The 22,325-nt window shown below is 33.3% G+C and overlaps 1 protein-coding gene across 1 annotated transcript in view; it reads left to right on the top strand.

Annotated features, from left to right (window-relative positions):
• Positions 1-22,325, top strand: part of LOC128221667 (uncharacterized) — a 116,411-nt gene that overhangs the window by 45,104 nt on the left and 48,982 nt on the right. The window contains exons 3-4 of the mRNA XM_052930268.1: positions 7,325-8,623; positions 9,347-9,434. Coding sequence (XP_052786228.1) covers positions 7,629-8,623; positions 9,347-9,434 — 1,083 coding nt within the window. The 5' untranslated portion in view covers positions 7,325-7,628. The remainder of the gene's footprint in view (positions 1-7,324; positions 8,624-9,346; positions 9,435-22,325) is intronic.

A 22,325-nucleotide genomic window follows, 5' to 3' on the forward strand; every position in this document is an offset into this window, starting at 1 on the left:
AAGACGTTTATCTTATAATCTTGGTGCGATTTATCCTATTAACTTGGTGCGTTTATCTTATTAACTTGGTGCGTTTATCTTATAAACTTGTTCTGTGTCAGGAAGCGCTTGCTCCTATAACGCATATTTGTTTAAAAGATGTACTTTTTTGCGAATGAACGTCCGATGCAATTATTAAATTAAGTTTTAAGATATGTCACAAAATGTTCTGAAGGTAACCAATGCTTGTAAATTAATGAGAGTTTTAATATATGTCCTTGTATAACATTATCGCTGCTAATATAGTTTAGAGTAATAATAAACTTTAAATAAAAAATGCAATATTTGGAACATCAAAACTGAGAGGTGACGAAACGATATTTCAGTCCAGATAAAAAGTTTTAAAATAAACATTTGGGTACGTTCTTTATTAGCTCACCAGAGCACGAAGTGCTCAAGTTGAGCTATTGTTTATTTAAGGAATGAATTGCGGGGTTGATGTCATTATCGGGGTATGAACGCAATTGGATTGGTCAATGTGTGTGGTGTCCGAAGGACTCCACGCGTACTTTGACCAACCCAATTGCGTTCATATCCCCGATAATGACATCAACCCCGCAATTCATTCCTTATATTTACACCAATAGTTCATTATTTCATTCAAGAATTGTTAAAAAAATACTTCATTTCATTTAAGAAAACCTTTCAGTAATCCGTTCTTACCCATTCTGTAAATAGAACGACCCGACTATAACCGGAAACATTTTTTTCAAATGACGTCACAATAACGCGGGAAAAGATCAACCACTTGAAATCACTTTAAAACGTAAAATTGAAACACTTCTGGTACCAATATATTTAAAATATAATAAACTAACACTTTTAAAAATGATCTATATTTTACGGGACCTGCAGACATAATGCAGCCAATAACAAGATCAATAGCTTTCATGTATATTGTTATGCAATGAATTACGATCCGAACATATCCGAAAATGAACGCAATTGCCGAAAGGCAGTTCATTTAAGGAATGGAAGTTGAGGTGTAAATATTGTATTGTATGCATATCATGTCAAAGGTTCTGTTGCGAATTAAAAGTGTTGATTTTGTTGATTTCTGTGTTCGATTTTCTATATCTTGTTTGGATGTATAGAATATTTCTCATATTCTCAAAATTGATACCATGAGTACGTTTTGCGAAGCCAAGCAAGTATTCAATCATTTAACAGCGACGTATGTTTATTCACAATATTATTCTCATACAAAATTGCATGTCTAGACAAAATTATATCTGATGAGAATAGGATCGTTTGACATTTGCTACATTGATCCAAAACTGAACCTAAACAAGCAAGTATGGCTCAGATATTTTTATTAAGATTTCAAATGTCATTTCATATTAAAGATATACATAATCTTTTAATATAACCTATATTATAATTCTCACATATCATGTTTTTGTTTCTATACATATTGTGGTGACAATGAGCATTTGATGCTTCGAAAAAAATATGTTCTGTCACTTGTATGTGACTATGTTGAGATTTTATTTTCTCCCACCTCAGATAAGTAGATCCAAATATTTGACTATGCTAGAAGTTCTTATCTTGCCAATGCGCAAAGATAACACAAGTACCCGTATGGAACTCCTTCTTTTATTGTCTTCACTCTATTGTCTATTACCTGCCTTGTTGTAGACCGTCGTCTGTAGCATGATGGAAACCTTGTCTTGTGGCAATATTTACAATCCTTATTAATTATTTCTCGCTTCAAATGGCACAATAAAAGTGTTTGACGAATCCATAAAATAATGTTGCACTCCCCTTTTAACTATTTAAAGAATTATTTGACTATAAACATAATCTGAAGCACTGCGCGCATATTCATGACAACCACGAACTATCACTTATTATTACTAAACACAAATGCGAAAAAAAACAACAGTTTTACTTTAATTTGTTTAACTTAGGTGGAAGGAAAGTATTTTCCATAGCCGCTCGTTTAGGATAGTTTCATTTCAACTATCGCGCAGGGTGTTCTTCGGAAACTCGGTAAACTTTGTTTCCGCAAAACACCCTATTCTCGGTTGAAGATGAACCTTACACTTTCGGCCATGGAAGATACTTATAATTCACACCAGTTGAGAATAGGATCGCATTCTTTACTGATGTGAACAATGTGATATGTGAGCGATATGGTCCTAAACAGCTGAACTAATCTTTATGTTAATTGACGTTTATTCCATAAACATACAAATACAGTTCATGTTTATACATTTTGCATTAACACAGCCATTTTATTTAATCTGCCTACTTGTAAATAGGACATTTAAATATTTAAAAGCAGTTTTTTGCAAATAATCTTATTACGTAGTGTTCTGAGTGAGTATACAGAAACTGAAATTTGTCAATATCTAGCGACTTATAAATAAAAAGGTTTAAAATTATTTCACCGTTTTATCGTGTTGTAAATGGTGCAAGTGCTATGTTGACATTAAGAGTGTTTTCCCATTGTTCAACTTTTTCAGGTTTAATGATATTTAAAATTTGTGCCTGCCCCCATTTATAGTCAATCCGAATCAAGCCACAATTCATTAATGAATATATATACATATATAGGTGTTTGTAGGAAGAAATGTTTGTGTGTGTTTTATTGAAACATTCTTACCCGTTTTTTCCGAAATGAAAAACCATAAACAAATTTCCATCGGAGAGTATAAACGAATTTGTAAGCCAAAGACATTATTTATTATGTTTGGCCAAATAAGGATACATTTTGATTGGCTGAAGCATACATGTGAAAATGTCGGAAACATTGCGGCACCTACGAAACTTGAACCAGACCCAGACCCATACTGCAGGTGGTTTTGTGCCATTATTTAACTATTTCAATCAGTTGAATGCTCAGTTTAGTGACTTTTGATCTAGCTGACTCACTTCTATAACATTGAAACTTTTTATACTGGGAATATAACTCAACAAATCAACCATGTCTGAAACTATCTACACACAGATAGATCTCGAATACTAAATCAAGTGAAATTAACACATTATATAAAGATGCATCACTTTCCTGAAGATTCATCACTTTTCCTGAAGATTCATCACTTTCCTGATAATGATCTACTTTGATAAGTTCTCACACAATGCCACTCAGAATTATTAGTTAAATTTAACATCTTCGTTCATTTTTAAACGTTAACGTTGTTATGATGTGTTCACATATCTTATCTGAAACCAAGTTCCCACTTTATATAATCCGATTCCATTTCTTTTACTAATATTATTTTTTTTCAATCATTGTCATTTATGCAATGAAACAAAATGGAAATTTCATCAAGATAAGATAGCATTCGTTAAGTAAAACGTAATATAGTAGATCACATCATGAATTATCGGGACAGTGATGAAAATTCATGGTGTCGTAATGTTTTAATTGCATTGTGGTTGGCATTCAATTTAACAAACAAATTAGAATTTATCGTTATTGGGACTCAAGAAATCTCGGAGATCTTCTTGAAGATTCCGGTTATTTCCGGAAATAGCGAATTTGAAAATAAATATTAAAGGCTGTCTTACTTAAAACTGAAAGTGGTATACGAGTGAAACATTCAATATATTTTAGAATTGTCACCATAGATGGTTTTCAATTCCGATGTTATGAAAGCAAAAAAGGATATGTTCGTAGCTATAAAATATATAAAGAAAACACGAATTTTTTTTGTCCATATCTAGTGTATTTTATCATTGCTATAATACAGACTTATTGCGGAAAATAAAGGCAATCATGTTCAAGCTTAAAAGGGTTAGTTTAATTATAAAACAATATTTGCATTAAATAATCAATATCAAGAGAACACCCATAATACTATAATGCTGTGAAAGCAATCACGATATTTTATACCGTCGCTGATACACTATAGAGCAAGCGAATTTAGCCTTTTAAGTTCAATGTAAAGTCTGTATCGATAAGCCGATGACCGATAAACACAAGTCTTATAAACACGATTGTTGGCGTTCGTGTTAGCTGTTGGTATCTTAGTAGTTATATCATTTGGATCATTTGTTTAGGGAAGCCAAATTTAGAATTGCTTACGACTTTGTTAAACCTTACAAATACTCTAGTGATATTGTTAATGATCGTTTTGCCATAGGCCGAGGTAACCCGCTCTATTTTCAGTAGATCGTCAAAACTGGAGTTATTTTTTGTTTGTTGGTGCAGTCGTCAGAAACAATCTACGTAAAATTAATGATCAGATAATTTAAAAAAAAATCCTCGATTGCCGTTGGCCGACACAGAAATGCAAGCACCAATTATACGCTTCCTTTACTAGTGACACTTGTTTTATCAGTCAGTCTCGGTGGAAAAAAGACTGAGTGAAATAACCTCTTTGAAGCTATTACGATGCATTCGTTTGAAGCGAAAAAAATAATGATAAAAAAATGAAAAAAAAAATATCCTAGATTGCCATTGGTCGACACAGAAATGAAAACACCAAGTACATGCTACATTTACTTCGGATACTTGTTAAACAATAAAACAAGTAAGCCCTTGCGAAAAAAAGTTGTACTGTATAAAACTATTTTGGTGCATTCGTCAGAATTGATTTAGGTAAACCTAATGAACAGGAAATTTAACAAATCCTAGATTGCTACATAAAGATTCAAACACCAATTACAGTCATTTGAACATAATATTCTTCTTTGGAACCAATGTATTACGCACAATGTCACGATGTATTATGTATTTGTATATTATATATTACAAATGAATGATATGTATAAAATGTATTTAAAAAAGGCCTAACCGATAAATTATTACGTTATTTATGAAATTTATACTTTTGTTTACTAAAACAGAAAAATGTAGCTTGTACAAGGGAAAAATTGGGAAATTTCCGGACGTCAACTACGGATACTATAATTGAACAGATCAGACGTTTATTAAATTTTAATTACATATTGACAAACACAAATTTAATATAATATAATTTCATGTAATTTGACGATGCACTTTTAAAATTTCATAAACGTCTGTTCTGTCAATATACTAGTGTCGCTTGCCAAAAAAGAACGCCATTTGCAGGAAACATAAGTCGTAACATTTTATATTTGAATTTCAAAAAAGAATGTTTTGAATACCCTATATATTTCCTCATGGCTTTTCTCCTTTATCGTACTCCTTATGTTTGATGTAAAACAAATGTTTTATTTTAATTCAACTAAGGAAAAACACATTTCTTCACAAAGTTGAATATTTTCACTAAGATATTTAATGAATACGGTCCCAGAGCTTTGTCATTCACTTAAAGCTGCACTCTCATAGTTTGATCATTTTAACAACCTTTTTTTTTATTTCTTTGTCTTTAAAAGCAAATGTTTGCGTTAATATCTGCAAACCAATAATAAAAGATTGCTGACAAATAATCAGGTCGCAGATTTTTATTTTTTCCGTTCGAAAATTAATGTTTTATGGCTTAAACCGTGACTAATGGTTTAAATCATGCATAGAACATCAATTTTTGAACTTAAATATAAAAATCTACGATCTCATTTTTTATCAACAGTAGCTTATATAGCTTGTTTAAATGTATTTTCGCAAAAAATGGCTCGTTCCAAGACAAAAAATATCAATTTGTCAAAACATTCAATCTGTGAGAGTGCAGCTTTAATGGCATGCGTTTTATTTGAGAATTCAGTCAAGGATAAATGTATATAAAAGGAGCAATCTTCTCTTATCAATTTGGTTGTAAAAAGCAGCGTCTAGACAAAATTGCGTCTGATAACATTTATTCTTTAAGCAATCTTCGTTCTTGATCGTTTTAGACATTAATTCAAAATGAAACTCAATCACGCGAGGAAAACATTAGAATGTTGCCGGCAGTTTTTATCCCGATTATTCGAAAAATAAGAAGTCTGCATTGGAATTATTATGTGGTATTTCTTTATTCCTGTATATATTAAAAATAGATATCGAAATCAATATACGCAAAGGAAAAACGTAAATTTAGTATTGCTTAAAATATTTTATTTTCAGACAATGAAATTGAAGACATACAATCACTAAGTACTATGTTTAATCATTAAAGTATTCAACTCTTTGCAGGTGCTTAAAGGTCCGCACATGGCCACTCATCCGATACACATTCCCTGCGTCAGATATTGCTTTGACAATGTTGCAGCCAGTGAGATTGAATTTCAAGTCAGTTAGATGACCTGAATTTATATCTTATTGATTAAAAAGGTCTTATTCGCTACGCTCACTCCGTCCATTCTTAATCTATAAGAGTTTACTCCATGTCATCTAACTATGACTTCGACTAACCTTTGCCCATGTTTTTTAGGATATTTGGCCGCTTTTGCAGACCTTTGTTTACGTTAATACAACAGAGTTATCATCATCGATGTTACCGTTCAAAACTTTCATTTGCATTCTCGTTCACCAGAGTGATGATGCTACGCGTACCACATTAGATTTATCCTTATCAAACATCTGGTGAATGAGAATGCGATCTTGTTGATCACCTTGTGTTCTTAGACAAAGCTCTGAACAATCGGCCTAATGTATTCACATTAAATATAATTACATATTTATTTTCATAAAATATATTGAAGTGTGCAATCTACCCCATATTAGTGCAAGTACAACTCTTCGGTGAGAAACATTGTAGATCTACTTTCGTGTTAATAGTATAACTGAAAGTGTTTAGATCTGATCTTTGCTATGAATGGTGAAAATAATTTGTTTAAAGTGACACTCGTATTTAAAATCAATACATACATATTTATAGCAAACATATATTTTGAGTGATAGACCTTTAACTAATTGCTATACAATAATGCATACGGATAGTATTAGTTACTGATAAGAAGATTGTAACCGAATACATAATAGCTGAATACGCACAAATATTAAATGACTGGAGAATGATAAGATACAAGATTTTTACAGTGATCAACTGTCTTTGCATGAGGTAGAAACAACGTGTTTTTGCACATTTCTTTCAAACTCAAGATTGTAACGGTATCCTTCACAAGGACCATTGTTTTCGATATATATTCATTCCATTTTTTCTTATTTATAACTATTGTATTAATTTCGGTATGAATTATTTGGGACAAAGAGTGCATCTTTAAACTGACCTAGAAGCCGAATAAATAGGCATCGATAAGTGAATTCCAGGCTATAAATAATATATGCAATCATGGTTGACTAGCCTAATTTCCTATTCACTTTTATTGGAACTTGATCCGTTCCGGTAATATCAATGAACCTAATTTAAGTCGTCAAGAAAGAATTTGTTCAGAACACTGTTGATTGAATATTTGTCTTGTTTATTTCCAGGGAATATCACAGAACAGCTCAACAATGATAAAAGACGTCAATTATTGCGCTTGACATGACCTACTCGTTTGCCAATAGCTTGGGCATGTTAAATTACATCTGGCTGAGTGACCAATCAAAGTATGTCCTATGATACGTAAACATGGACTTTGAAAGCAAATGAACAACAGGAAAACCGAATAAACACACATTAGATATAAACGATAAAAAAGAAGGGAAAGACGTAAAGCCTATTCTGTTCTTGTCTGCGAGAACATTGGAATAGCAGACTTTCATAAGCTCGGACAGAGACATAAAACAAACGATGGATAAAACAAACAGAAAGGTAATGGAAGACGAGGGGGAATATTCCGATGATGAAATGTATGACGATTTAACTGTTGCATTACCGGACCGAGCCGGTGAAGTGTTAATAAAAACCGGTGAACTAGAGAAAACCGGTGTATTGGATAAAGCCGGTGTATTGGATAAGGCCGGTGTAATGGATAAGGCCGGTGTAATGGAGCAAAACGGTGTTTTGGAGCAACCCGATGTATTGGAGCAGCCCGGTGTTTTAGAGAAAATCGGTGTATTAGAGCACAACGATGAATTGAAGCAAACTGGTGTTATGGAACGAAAATATGGAACAAGCAAAGTTGTAAAACAGAATTCGTTATCCGATCAGGTAGAGACTTCGAGTGGTAAATGGTTTTCTTGTACATCGAGCTTAAATAGTGGAAACACTGGCATGAATTACTATCTCTCACCTTACTCCAGCAGAAGCACACTGACCGGAAGTATGTTTACTGCATCAGAAGGCATGCGCACTCCGAGATCCGGTATTGCGTCATTGTCTGAAAATAGCACAGTGTATATGACCCCAACCGCTAAGTCTTTCAACAATTTTAAACGTGATATTTCTAGCTTAGAAGGACTTCATAAGTTTTATTCTTGCCATTCTAATCTTCGATTCCTCTTAGAAAATGACCGAAATGAGAATCTAGAAAATGTTTTGAACGAGGAGAAGCTAAAAAGCATAAAAGAAAGCGAAGTTAAAGTTGCAGACAATCATCCGAGTAAAACAAAGCTCTTTAAGGGAATTTATCGGAAGCTTAGTGGAAGTAAACGTAAACGAAAGGAACGGAACACGACTGAATCATTTCATGGCAATGACAGTGAAGCGGTTTGGAAGAAGGATGAACATCCATTGTATGTGCAAACTACCTTACAGAACGGTGAGCCTGTGTCTTCAAGCTTGAAAGTGATCCATGGTATCCTCAAATCCAGCGTGTCAAGTGATTCAGGGTCTTTAACAACAAGGTCTGTTTTAACTTACATTTCTTAGATTTCAAGAAATTATTATAATATTTTTGGTTCGGGTTACCTGACTATATCTACGAACAGACGCCAACCCGTCTTTCTTTTTTGATAATCGGTTGGTTTAAAAAAAAATGTATATATGTAAAATTAATGAAAATATATGTGGGTGTTTAAATATTAAGTGAAATCATTTGTAAACTGATACATACTCGTAAACTGATTAATAAAACGCCAAATAACAATAACAATAACGTCCTAATGAAAAGCCTTATAAAATATAATTAATACAATACGTACCTAACATTGTTTTGGCCATAACTATTTAACTGAGTTCGTTGTGTTATTTTATTCTAGCTAATTCATTCTTTGACATTTTAGAAAAATCAGCACCTTTCGTAAGATTATTCTTATCAGTGTCCTATTAATTTTGCCATATTTGACCTGGGTTTAATGCTATAAATATTTACCTTTATTTATAATATTTACAATAAAGCGTTATAACATTGATTCCATTAACCCGACCGACCATTTTCTTACCTCGGGACCATTATTTTTTTGCAGTAAGGTGGATTTGTTTTCGTAAATTCATAAATAATGTGCATATTTTTTATTGAACTTGACGCACTTTTTTATTAACGAAAATGCCTTCATTGGACCTTATTTGGACCCAATATTTCATGGTGCATCACTTATTATATTTTTTCTATATTCCTATAAATTCAGGTCAGGGCGGTGGCTTGAAGATGAAACGGACATGCGGGTACCGGGAAGCACCAGAAAGGGAGGGACGAAAGCCTTACTGGTGGAAAAGGTAAGCTATTGTTATCTAGGTGAATGAGCTGGGTTAAAAATAAAATGCAATTACAGGGAGAAGCACAGTATCAAATTAACTATGAACTTGTTTAGAGGAAGGGTGTAGCTGGACATGAATGTGTGTCTATGAAGCATGCTCCTGGGTTAGTGATTTATTGTAGTGTATTATGCATTTAGATGCGTTACTACTTTGTGTTTGAATATCTTGTCTAAACGTCTTACTTGAAGCATATATTCCCTAGTGCTTCAATTTTCAGTGCATTTTTTAACCTTTTGGTGTATATGAGGTTTGTATTTAAGTACCATTTATGAGAATCATGTGCAGATCCAGCCCTATAGTGCTTTGACAATAATTGTGTTAAAATCGAACTGGTAAAATCTAATATTGCTCTTATTTCAAATTAATGGGAGCTAATTTAAACATTGGAAGAATAATTGTTCAATATTAATCCGTAATCAAGCGTTTATAATGACTTTCTCACAATAAAACCTGTGCCAATGATAGTGATAACTTTATCCGATTTTATACCCAGTTAACAATTGAACGAAAACAAAATAAAAGCTTAAACGCGGAAATATTTATTATTGAAAGCGTGATATTTAAGTTGTTTGGTACAATATAACTCATCTTCTTGGTTTATCTTTGAATTGTGACTTTTATGTGATATAGCCGCAAACGATGAACTTGTGGTATAAGTTAGAGTTTATTTGGTAATTTCTTCTTGAATAAGTACCCTTTTCTGAGCAGAGCGCAGCGAAGCGATCTTGTCTTTTTATATTCACGCAAAATGTACTCAATAAGTTCTAACCGACATAGTATTAGCCCCTACAAAATTGCATCAGCATTGAAATTTTGCCGTGCGCCTGTCAAAAAGACCTGTCAGTCTCTTCATGACCCCCCCCCCCCCCACACACACACCAACATATTGTGGTTTCATTTGAATCAGCGTTGACACTGCAATTGTGCCTTTGCATATGCAAACAGTAGGCCTAGCTATATGCGCATGCGCAGTTATAGCAATTGACTTCATCATGAAGAGTCGCCTTCAGCAGTAAGTAACGATTATTTATAAATAAGAAACTAAACATTTTAAAAATCTTACTTCTTTAATAAGCTGAAAATGTATGTCTTACACTTAATAAATAGACTAATACACCAAAAGCATCTTTTGTTTAGTGGAGTATTATTACTCGTTTCAGCAAAATAATTCTGAAAACCGAAATAATCCAAATTCAGGAATTTATTCTTGCCTTGAAATCCTAGTTTATGTTTTTCTATACGGACATATAATGCATTTTTACAGCTCTGTTATCATTACTGTGTCTTATTTTACTTACGATAATGGAACTTTGACATGGTCAGTACGTTTTGTTATTATTCGTTTGACATGTCTGACACCGTAAATGGTTCTAAGCCCCCAATGGTTCAATTTAATGACATGATTTACGACAACACACGTTTGCCGTTTGCTTCAATAAATAAGGGTTGATGCTTAAGCTTAACGCAAATGGTTCTGAGAGCCCAACGTTAATGATATGTTGTTACCTCCATTCCATTTTAAGACACGATTTACGGCAACGCAATTCATCGCATCGAGTATGCCAGTAAATTAACGGGTGCCCCGAACACTCTTAAGCAGCGTTAGGTTAATACTCAGATATCTACTAGAATCGGGTTACAAATTCCGCATTTCAGATAAATATCATAAACAACAGTTGCAAAGGGCCAAAACGACAATGAACTAATGACGCAGACGTATAAACACCATAATACACGTATAAAACGTATAAACACCAAAATACACGTATAAAACGTATAAACACCACAATACACGTATAAAACGTATAAACACCACAATGCACACAAAAAACGTATAAACACCACAATACACGTAAAAAACGTATAAACACCACATGCACGCAAAAAAACGTATAAATACCACAATACACGCAAAAAACGTATAAACACCACAATGCACGCGTAAAACGTATAAACACCACAATACACGCAAAAAACGTATAAACACCACAATGCACGCGTAAAACGTATAAACACCACAATACACGCAAAAAACGTATAAACACCACAATACACGCAAAAAAACGTATAAACACCACAATGCACGCATAAAACGTATAAACACCACAATACACGCAAAAAACGTAAAAACACCACAATCACGCAAAGAACGTATAGACGCCAAAATGCACGCATAAAACATATAGACACCACAATGCACGCATAAAACGTATAAACACCACAATACACGCAAATAACGTATAAACACCACAATACACGCATAAAACGTATAAACACCACAATACACGCATAAAACGTATAAACACCACAATACACGCAAAAAACGTAAAAACACCACAATACACGCATAAAACGTATAAATACCACAATACACGCATAAAACATATAACACCACAATACACGTATAAAACGTATTAAAACCACAATACATGCATAAAACGTATAGACACCACAGTACACGTATAAAACGTATAAACACCAAAATACACGAATAAAACGTATAGACACTACAATACACGCAAAAAACGTATAAACACCACAATACACGCAAAAAACGTATAAACAACATAATACACTTATAAAACGTATAAACAACATAATACAAGTATAAAACGTATAAACACCACAATGCACGCAAAAACGTATAAACAACATTATACACGTATAAAACGTGTAAACAACATAATAAACGTATAAAACGTATAAACAACATAATACACTTATAAAACGTATAAACACCACTGTGCACGCAAAAAAACGTATAAACACCATAATACATGCAAAAATACACGTATAAAACGTATAAACAACATAATACACGTATAAAACGTATAAACACCACAATACACGCAAAAAACGTATAAACAACATAATACACGTATAAAACGTAAAAACACCACAATACATGCATAAAACGTAGAAACACCACAATACACGCATAAAACGTAAAAACACCACAATACATGCATAAAACGTTTAAACACCACAATACTTGCATAAAACGTAAAAACACCACAATACATGCATAAAACGTAAAAACACCACAATACATGCATAAAACGTATTAACACAACCCAAATGAACTCAAACACCACAGACAGACCACACAGCATCAAAACATCTTTCCTGATAATGATGGAATTACCGCGCTGAAACGGTCAGTGAAACTCGAATTAATTGGAACACGAGTCTACTGGCAGCTAAAACTAGTTTATATAGCCATTACCTTACACTTGCAAAGCCTTATTTAAGCACAAGGCACCACGCTAGCTAGCATCAATGCCTTTTAGTCAATTCAATTATATTCCCAGCAAGGTTCTCTCCATCTCCATTTGTCTTAATGCATTTCTCTTTAGAGCAGACAAGAACTGTCAACGTTTTCTCTTACGAACACTGTTGAAGATATTAAAGCGTTATAAATGTCAATCTTTGTCGCCCTTTTTTCTGTACTGTAACAGCTAGTCAATAGTTGCTGTTTATGTACATTGTAATTTCTATTCCTAAGCGAATTGTTAGATAGCAGAAAAACACATGAAAAAATAGAAAATTCGGAATGTTGTTTAAGTAATACAAAATTGTTATATATAAGTATAGCGTATTTGTCAATTATATCATTAAGTACAGCTACCGGATGATCAGATAGTGTTATGCGTTGTATCATCAGTCCCATTTTATTTTCGTCTGTTTTTCATTGGCTATCAAAAAACTTCTTTAGTAGCTACGCGGCTTTTAGTAATAGAAAAAAACTATATAATGGCTCAATTTTTTTGTACACAAATCATGTTTGTTGGTCTTTATCGTTAACGTCAAATCAGTTGAATATAGTAATGCATTTGAATCAATATATTATTGTGTGACCCTTTGAAGGCATAGTACAAGGGCTAACATACACTGAACGAGAGACACACAAGGTACAAAAACAACACTCATAGACCACACATGCGGTCAAATCACTTCATCAATGTTGGCGTCACCGCTTCGGAACGTCAGCGCAGCAGTTCACTTGGATGCAACTCATTTACATGAGGCTCGATGGTTTTATTTATTAAATATAGTTGTACTGTCAGCATATTCTGATACGAACAGTTCTTAACTTAATGGGTTAAGATTTCCAAACATCACCCACCATTTTCAGTTGATGATTGTAAAATATTCGAAAAGTTAAAATCTCCTGGTGTTGCATAGATACGTTCAATTGAATTTTGAACCATCAATAACGCAAATATGAATACTTCTTTTTCTTCTTCACCAAATAGTAAAGACATTATTTTGAATTTTCGGGCTTGTATAAAAAAAATCTAAAACCCCATTCACCAGCGTCCATATTTCAGCTACGTTTTGTGTTTAAGTGAAGTGCTTAAGTGGTTTAAATTTGATAAAACATTTTATACACTGCAGACAAGTGTATTCATAGGATTGTTATGGAAATACATTTATTAGTTTTAACAATATCTAAGGGACAAAACTGTTATTGTGATCAAAAGATACAAGCTATCGGAGTTTTGTATCTTGGCGAAATGAGCAATGAATGGTTCATGCATTTTCGTGCAAAACGTTATTATTGACGTACCTATTACAAGTGTTTTTTAAGTTGGTTTGTACATTGTTTACGCCATATCCAAAGCAAATAGGATTCTGATTGAAAAATGTTGAAAGACGTTGCATATTAGCGACCATATCTAAGGGGCTTGACTTGTCAAATCATCTCAAGACACAAGCAATTGAAGTTATACATCTTTGACCGAAATAGAGCAATAACTGGTTCAAGTATTTTTGTAAAAACTTGTTATCGACTCTATCATATAACTTTAAATACACAAGTGACGAAGACACAAACGATTGAGATAAAACGCCTTAGGCGAAAAAAGAGCTATTACTAGTATGTGCATTTTCGGGCAACAAGTTGAGATCTACCTCTTTTTATCTCAAAATTGTATCAGTTGCTAGCCTAATATGTATAAGATTCTGATGACGCTGAAATACGTTGCTTTTTTGCGAAAATATCTGAGGGGCTTAACGTGTCAAATCATCTCAAGACAAAATCTTATTTATTATATATCTTGGACCGAAAAAAGAGCAAAAACTGGTTCCAGTCTTTTGTAAAAACGTTATTGACTCTATTATATAAAGATTAATACATAAGTTGGTTTAGTTGGTAAATACATTTTGTGCTCTGCAGCCAAATGTCAAATTAAAAAATGAAAGACATTGCTTATTTGCAGCAATATCTAATGAACGGAACTTTTTAAATAATCCAAAGACACAGGCGATTGAAGTTATACATCTTAGGCGGAAAAATAGGATTATCTAGTACATGCATTTTCGGGCAACAAGTTGTGATTTTTTACATTTTTTCAAATTGTATATGTTGGTTAATACATTTCCTAGACCCAAGTCTTATATGTATAAGATTCTGATGAAAAACGTTGAAAGACGATGCGCCAATATTTAAGGGACGCAACTTTTCAAATAATCTGAAGACATAAGCGATTGAAGTTACACATCTTGGACGAAAAAAAGAGCAATAACTGGTTGATGTCTGTTCGTTAATAGGTTGTTTTTGAAGCTCTTACTTCAAATGTCACCAAGGAAACGTAGTATGCGCACAGGCCTTTCTGTATATAGTGTGTTTATATATGAAATGATGGTTCATTTATCGAATTTTGAAAATTGTCTACAAGATCTTGGGTGGTATTCAATTTCTTTTTAGTCGTGTCACTCTCCAGACTGTGCAGGGCAGGGCTTTCAAAAAAATAATACCAAAATATAAACTATGACTACCTTCCTACTATGTCTTTTTGGACATGTTCGTGGAAACATAAAACTATTTTTAGCGTAATGTTTATATCATTTAAAATGGTATTGTTTTACTAATATGTTTAAAGTGACACTCTTATTCAAAATCAATACAAACACATGTATTACAAACATCAATTTAGACTGATAAACTTTTAACTTCTTACTAAATATTGTATTTATGAAAACTATTAATTACTGATAACATTATTGTAATCGTGTGTTTAATAGCTGAGAACGCAAAAGTGATTGGTGAGTGCTAAAATATTAACTGTGATCTACTATTGTCTCATAAGGTAGAAATACGTGTTTTCCATACCTTTCAAATTAAACTCCGTTTCCTTCATAAAAACAATTGTTTTCGACATTTATTAATCGTTTTTGGTAAATTATTATTGTTTTAGTTGTCTTTAATAAATGCCCAAAAAGCTACATTCTAATGGTACTTTATATATTTGTTCTTTGTTGCAACTAAAATCGAACGTAAAATAAACTATTTCGCATATTTCCAAATGCCAATGCAGCTTGTTTGCTGTGTTATTTCAGTCTAATATTTACTTGATCGTTGTCCGCACATTAAATCTTTTTCAGAGAGTTTCAAAATAAGATAAAGGTTACCAAGCAACCACACGTCACATATTTTTGTATCGTGTAACTATCGACTCGCTCATGCCTTTGATCAAAAAATAGGTTCCCCCGTTATGGATCTGGAAAGACTTATTATATCAATATTTTTACTCTATGATATAAAAATTGCAGCAGAAAATACAATTTAAGTATTAAAAATATTTTGGTTTCAGTAGGGAGCAAATCCACGCAGGAAAAGGCAAGATTTGTTTGTAGAAAACTGACGCCTTATCCACTAAGCCAAAAGGACTTTTACAATTATGTTTAAAACTTTGACCATTTAACAAGATAGCATCACGTGATAACGTCAATCAACCAATCACGCAACAACGAATCGCCTGTTCGAAACGTAATTGAACATTGCGGTCTTCAATACAACATTTAAGCAAATATCAGCCCTTGCTGATGGATTCCAGCCATCAGTAGCTTAGTTTTGACATTCTGAATGATAATCAACACTTTATTTCGTAATAAAACGTGCATTTTTCAAATCATTTGGGAGTCCCTTTAAAGCTGAACTCTAACTGATTGACCAGTTTGATTTTTTTGTCTCAGAAACAGCTTAGTTAACATCATTGCCTTCAATCCAGTGATATAAAATGAATCACTATAAAACAGATCTCAATTGTCTGGGAAACTGCCGAATATTTCATTTTTTTGAAGCATTTGTAACGCTTTTAGCCATTAAACATAAATTTTCGACATATGAAAAGCTGCGATTTGATCATTTATAAGCAGTCTTATATCACTGTCTACCAGGCATTTGCACAAAAGTTTACTCATTCCAGACAAAAAAATAAAAAGTCGTTCTTTCTGTGGGAGTGCAGACTTTAGTCTGAGACCACATTACATCGCTTTTATAATAACATGGAGACAGCATGGAGAAGTCGTGTAGCTTTGAATTAAACCAAAATTATGTTCATTGGCGCATGGTTCCTTCCCCTAAAAATCACAGCAAACAAAAGACACATACAGCTGATTATTAAAATTTGCGAAAGATATGTCATGGAACGAATAACAATTGTTGACAATAATGTAACGTCCCAGGCCTGTATAGTCGACGTTGAGCTACGCCAATGGACGCCGTGTTATTTGAACCAACATCATCACTTGGAAACTCCGTCCCGACTGTATGCCGCGCTGATTTAATATCTCATTTATATGTAGATATTTCGAAAGACAGTCGTCACAGATTAGAATCTATACAATAATACATTTTTTTGGAAACTACAGGGACAAGACCAGTTTTCAAATATATTCTTGTTGAGATGCACTGAACAAGAGACCTCACTCGCATCACAATATGTCCACCGCTAAATGATGGGATTTCCGCAAAAAAATAAACGTGCAATCTTGGCAAGACGCATGTTCTATTTAAACGGATAAATGTTTCATTACAATATCGTGTCATCCGGGTTTACATTTACCCTAGACTAGTTTCCACGACCAGTACGTCGAACTTTACATTTTTCCCAACACTTCGTTCAGCAAAGATTGGATGACACATGTGTCAACGCAAAGTGTGACACATGAAGTGTATATCGGATGACTGGCAGTAGGCATATTTTTAAACACCCTTGGAAAATGAAATTCTTAATGATTTAGCCTTATATAATGATTGCCTATCTGCAATTGCATTGGGTGAACATGTAGGACTTTGAGTTAAATCGATGAATGTTAAATTACTCGTAATGCCTAGAAAACAAAGCGGCATATCATTTTGTATGTACTGTTACTTCCAGCCATGTAACACTTACGCTTATGATGACATAGGACTTCATATATGCCTCGACACCACGCTCTTCTTATTGTATAAGTCATATGTAAAAATAATAAGAGTAAACAACAAGCACCAACATAAAATACAATAAAATACTGTTATGTCGAAACAATCAGAAATCTCATTTAGACGTTTAAAGCTTCACTCTTACGTATTGACCATTTTAATCTTATTTCATTATTTGTTCTCTTAGAATGAGCTGATTTTGCTATCAATGCCTTAAATTTAGTTATATAAGATAACTCACAATAGAAAAAATCTCAATTAAAATATAGAATTACTCGAAGTATGGATACTGGTCGACGGTACATTTCCGAACAGGGCACAAATCCCGAACACCAGCTAAAACACGCGTGTGTTTACCGTGATCGATTATTCGATGATCTAGATCAATACAAAGCCTTGCCTTGGTCACACTTGCGAAGTTTCATCTTGTTTTGTTGAGTATATTCCTAAAAAAATGCCATTCAATGTTGACCTACTTTCAAGATATTTATAAACAGAAATCACGCTTTACATTTGAATTTCATGTTTTGAAAAACATCGGAAACAATAAATAACTTTGCAGCTAAGTGAATATTTAAAATAGCATACTTAATGATTATAATTGTATGACCATGTATTTTCGCTTTTCAAATGTTCGGTATTTGTGCCCTCCATAGCATAAATTTAAGGGTGATTTACTGTCTATAAAATGAACGATTATGGACATAAAATAAATGAGATCGTGAATCTGTACTTTGACAGATGTTGTCACATAAACCAAAGATGTTTCATACGCAATTTTAACTTACTACAACAAAAACTCTCCAAGATAATTGTGAAAAACATCAAAAAGTGTTCGGATTTGTGACGTCAACCAGTATATCCATTTCTACGTTAATCAACTTGAAGCCTTGTCACGCTTGTCAAGATTTTCACTTGAAACATCAAACCCATCCTAATTTCATTTAAAATCTAATCTATATGGTGATAATTGGCATGTCGTCTAGCCACACATCACTTTCAACATTGAGTAACAAGAGCCCCTAATCCGTCCGACACTTCGCTCCAATATTGTGATATTTCATTTGTATGGTAGTTTATGGCAAATTTTTTGATACTTAAAACAATACCGCACATGAACCCTAACCAACATAATATATGTATTAATCATTGAATTGCGTATAGCAAATGCATATTGCATATATTCACGATCATTCATAATTTCGTTCTTGATGATATGCTGTCAGTAATTTTTGGAACTTATAAGATAGAAAGGTAAACAAAAGAAACTATGTTATATAATATTTACGTTGTTGTAGATATCGTCGAAACACACATATTAAATGTAATTCGTCTTCAATGTCTATTTCATTACAACAAAAGCAATAACGTTATACAAGTGGTATACTGTTATATGTTAAACACCATGTTCGAATTGATCGGGGATGGACAGACACTCTAAGTTTAACAAAGAATAAACCCAAATTTATTTGTTCCAAATCTAAATATTGTTCATAATCCAAAGAAGTCTGATAATTTCAAACATATCTATAAAAGAACTGATACTAATGTTTCTGAACCATTCTAAAATTATCCATTACTCTGCACCTCAGTTCGCTTATGAATGCATTAAAAACAGCAATGGAGTTATCAAAAACATATGAACATCCATAATCAGTTCACAACTGTTAACATTAGATACGTGGTTTAAAGGTAAGCCCTAGTGGAAACATAGCCTGACTGTAATATACTCTTTGAAACTTTTTGTTGATTCATTCCTCAGAATCGATCTTCGTAAGCTTAGTAAACAGATAATTTGAAAAATCCTTGATCGTCATTTGCCCACACAAAAATGCAAACATCAAGTATATGCTACCTTTTACTACTTAAACTAGATCAAAACGTAAGCCCTGGTGAAAACATAGACTGAGTCAAAAATAGTATATGAAACTATTTGTTGAATTATAAGTCAGAGTCGACTTACGTAAGCGTAATGTAACCCTCTTATTCAAAATCAATACATACACATGTATAGCAAACATACATTTTGAGTGATAGACCTTTTACTACATATTAAATAATGCATTTATGGAAAATATTAACAACTGATAACCAGATTGTAACCGTGTATTCAATAGGTGAAAACGCAAACATATTAAATGATTGGTGAATGCTAAAACATTTACTGCGAACAACTATCGTCCCATAAGGTAGAAAAACCGTGTTTTTCTGTACCTTTTTTCAATGTAAACTCGGTATCCTTGATTAAAATCATTGTTTTCGATCTTTTTAATGTATAAACATTAATGTATAAACATTATTCTATAATTGTGGTAAATCGTATTTGGGAGTAAGAGTGCATCTTTAATAAAAAGAACACTTTATGAATACTAAAATGTGCATTGGCCAACACAAAAATGCAACCACGCAGTACAGGAACAGGAAGACAAGTAACATTAACCAACATCATCACTTAGCAACACAAATCCGTCTCGGCTCTTCGCTCCACTGATTTAATATCTCATCTATATGGTGATAATTAGAAAGAAAGTCGCAGAATCCCAACTATATTTGCATACGCTTTGATTAAAGGGGAAATTATACTTGATTCCTCTCCCATTTACATAACAAGCAAGCAATTTCGTCTTGTAGAAATTCTGAAAAAACAAGGCTGTTGAAGAGACCAGACCATCATTTCAGTGAACACGTTGAATCGTTGCAAGATTAAGGCTGTTCGAGTTGTAACGTGTTATTTGTCTTCTTTCTGAGATACGATTTTAAATTCTGGATAAAATCAGGTACTATAATTATAAATAATAGAGAAGTGTAAAGAATGACGTGTACATGTAAGTGTAGACTTGTTTTTTATTGTTACGTCATTCACTATGTGCACGTTCCTTTGTGAGTGCTACTCCATCGAGGTATGTGTACACGTGGATTCCTTTTTAAGTGTTACGTCATCTAGGCATCTAGGTTTGTGTACATGTGGATTCTTTTTTAAGTGTTAAGTCATCTAGGTGTATGTACATGTGAAATCTTTTCGGAGTGCTACGCCATCCAGGTAAGTGTACTTTTGGGATTTTTTTGAGTGCTTCGTCACTCGGATATGTGTAGGAGTATACTATTTTTGGGTGCTTGGTCATGCAGGTAAGTGTAACTGATGACTATGTTTTGAGTACAACGTCATCCAAGTTTGTTGATATTACACCGTATTAAAACTATATGTACAATTGAACGAAGATACTGATTACAGCGAGTTTCAGCGAGTTTAAGGTGAAAATTTTCGAACGACTTTTAAACTCAATTGCCATTCTTACACGTACGTATGGATAACTACACGTACAAGATGTCATTTTGGACGTCCAAATTATATAACATTAGTTTAAGTGAAACGAGTTTTTTATCTAATATTTATCATTCTCGTCGGCACGATATTATGCGAGAGTGTGGCCTTATAATCTCGAGGAAACGGTAGAACCCGGAGAAATGCCATTTGTCCAGATGGTGACCAACAACCAAACTCACATATGCTCAGGCAGGGACTCAAAACATTGAACCCTTGGTGAGAAGCATGTGAACAAAAACATATATTCACTGCGCTTACCGGAAACCCATGCCTATTATGCTGCATATTCGTGTTCGTAATTTAAATACACTCTGTTCAATTCAATAATTCGCTCAATAATGTAAGATTCCTAGTTTATAATATTTTCCTGTTTACATCATGAATAATGACATTGATAAATACCCTTAAAGTATCTCCCTCCCCCCCCTCTCCACACACACACAAACACACACACTTAGCTTGTAGTACAAAGACCATGTACATGTTGTTTTGTTGATTGCATCATTATTTGTAGCGGTCGAACTGTAATATGTAGTTCTATGAGACATGCGACAAAAACATTCACATATTAATAGTTTATTAAAATTATGTATAGTCTATTATCATTACCTATGTGATATTGTGCCTATATGTTGTGATGATAAGTTTTATATGCTGAAGTCGAATAAATGTTATTTTCTGTCCATTTCTGTTTTCTGTCTTAAACGATGTTTTATTAGACATTATTTACAATTGCAAATGCAAATTTTATATGTGCATCAAACATTGTCAAATGATGTATGCCCTAAATGTCAAAATGTGCTTCCCTGAACATCAATCACGTCACGTAGTGACATTTATTTTCCAAAATTCATTTTCCAGTCAGGAAATCACATATTCCTCGTCTAGTGGGTTTAAAAGATGTATTTTATATTTATATGAAAAACAACAGAAACAAGCTCAGAGGCCAAATGTTTAAACATAAACCCCGTTTAATTGTAAAGGTTTAACGCCAAAGACATAGAACACAAAACGAAAATAAGAAAAATGGATCAACAGCACAAAACTCCACAAACTATACAGTGCATATATACTATATAAAAACTACGTGTGTTTATCAAGGATTGGGTTGTACCGCCTTGGAACCGTCAATAAAATGTAAATTTACTGGGGGGGTTAAACCAGTTTGGGTGCACAACCGCACTCTTAAGCTTTTCTCGTGCTTGTTAGGTTTTGAAGCAAAAAAGGCATTCAAAGACATAGATTTATCATTAAACATTGGTCAGTCCCATGAGTGTATTATCCCTATAAACGACTTCATAATTAGTATCTTGAA

The sequence above is a fragment of the Mya arenaria genome, chromosome 16 (assembly GCF_026914265.1).
Source record: "Mya arenaria isolate MELC-2E11 chromosome 16, ASM2691426v1".
Classification (NCBI taxonomy): domain Eukaryota; kingdom Metazoa; phylum Mollusca; class Bivalvia; order Myida; family Myidae; genus Mya; species Mya arenaria.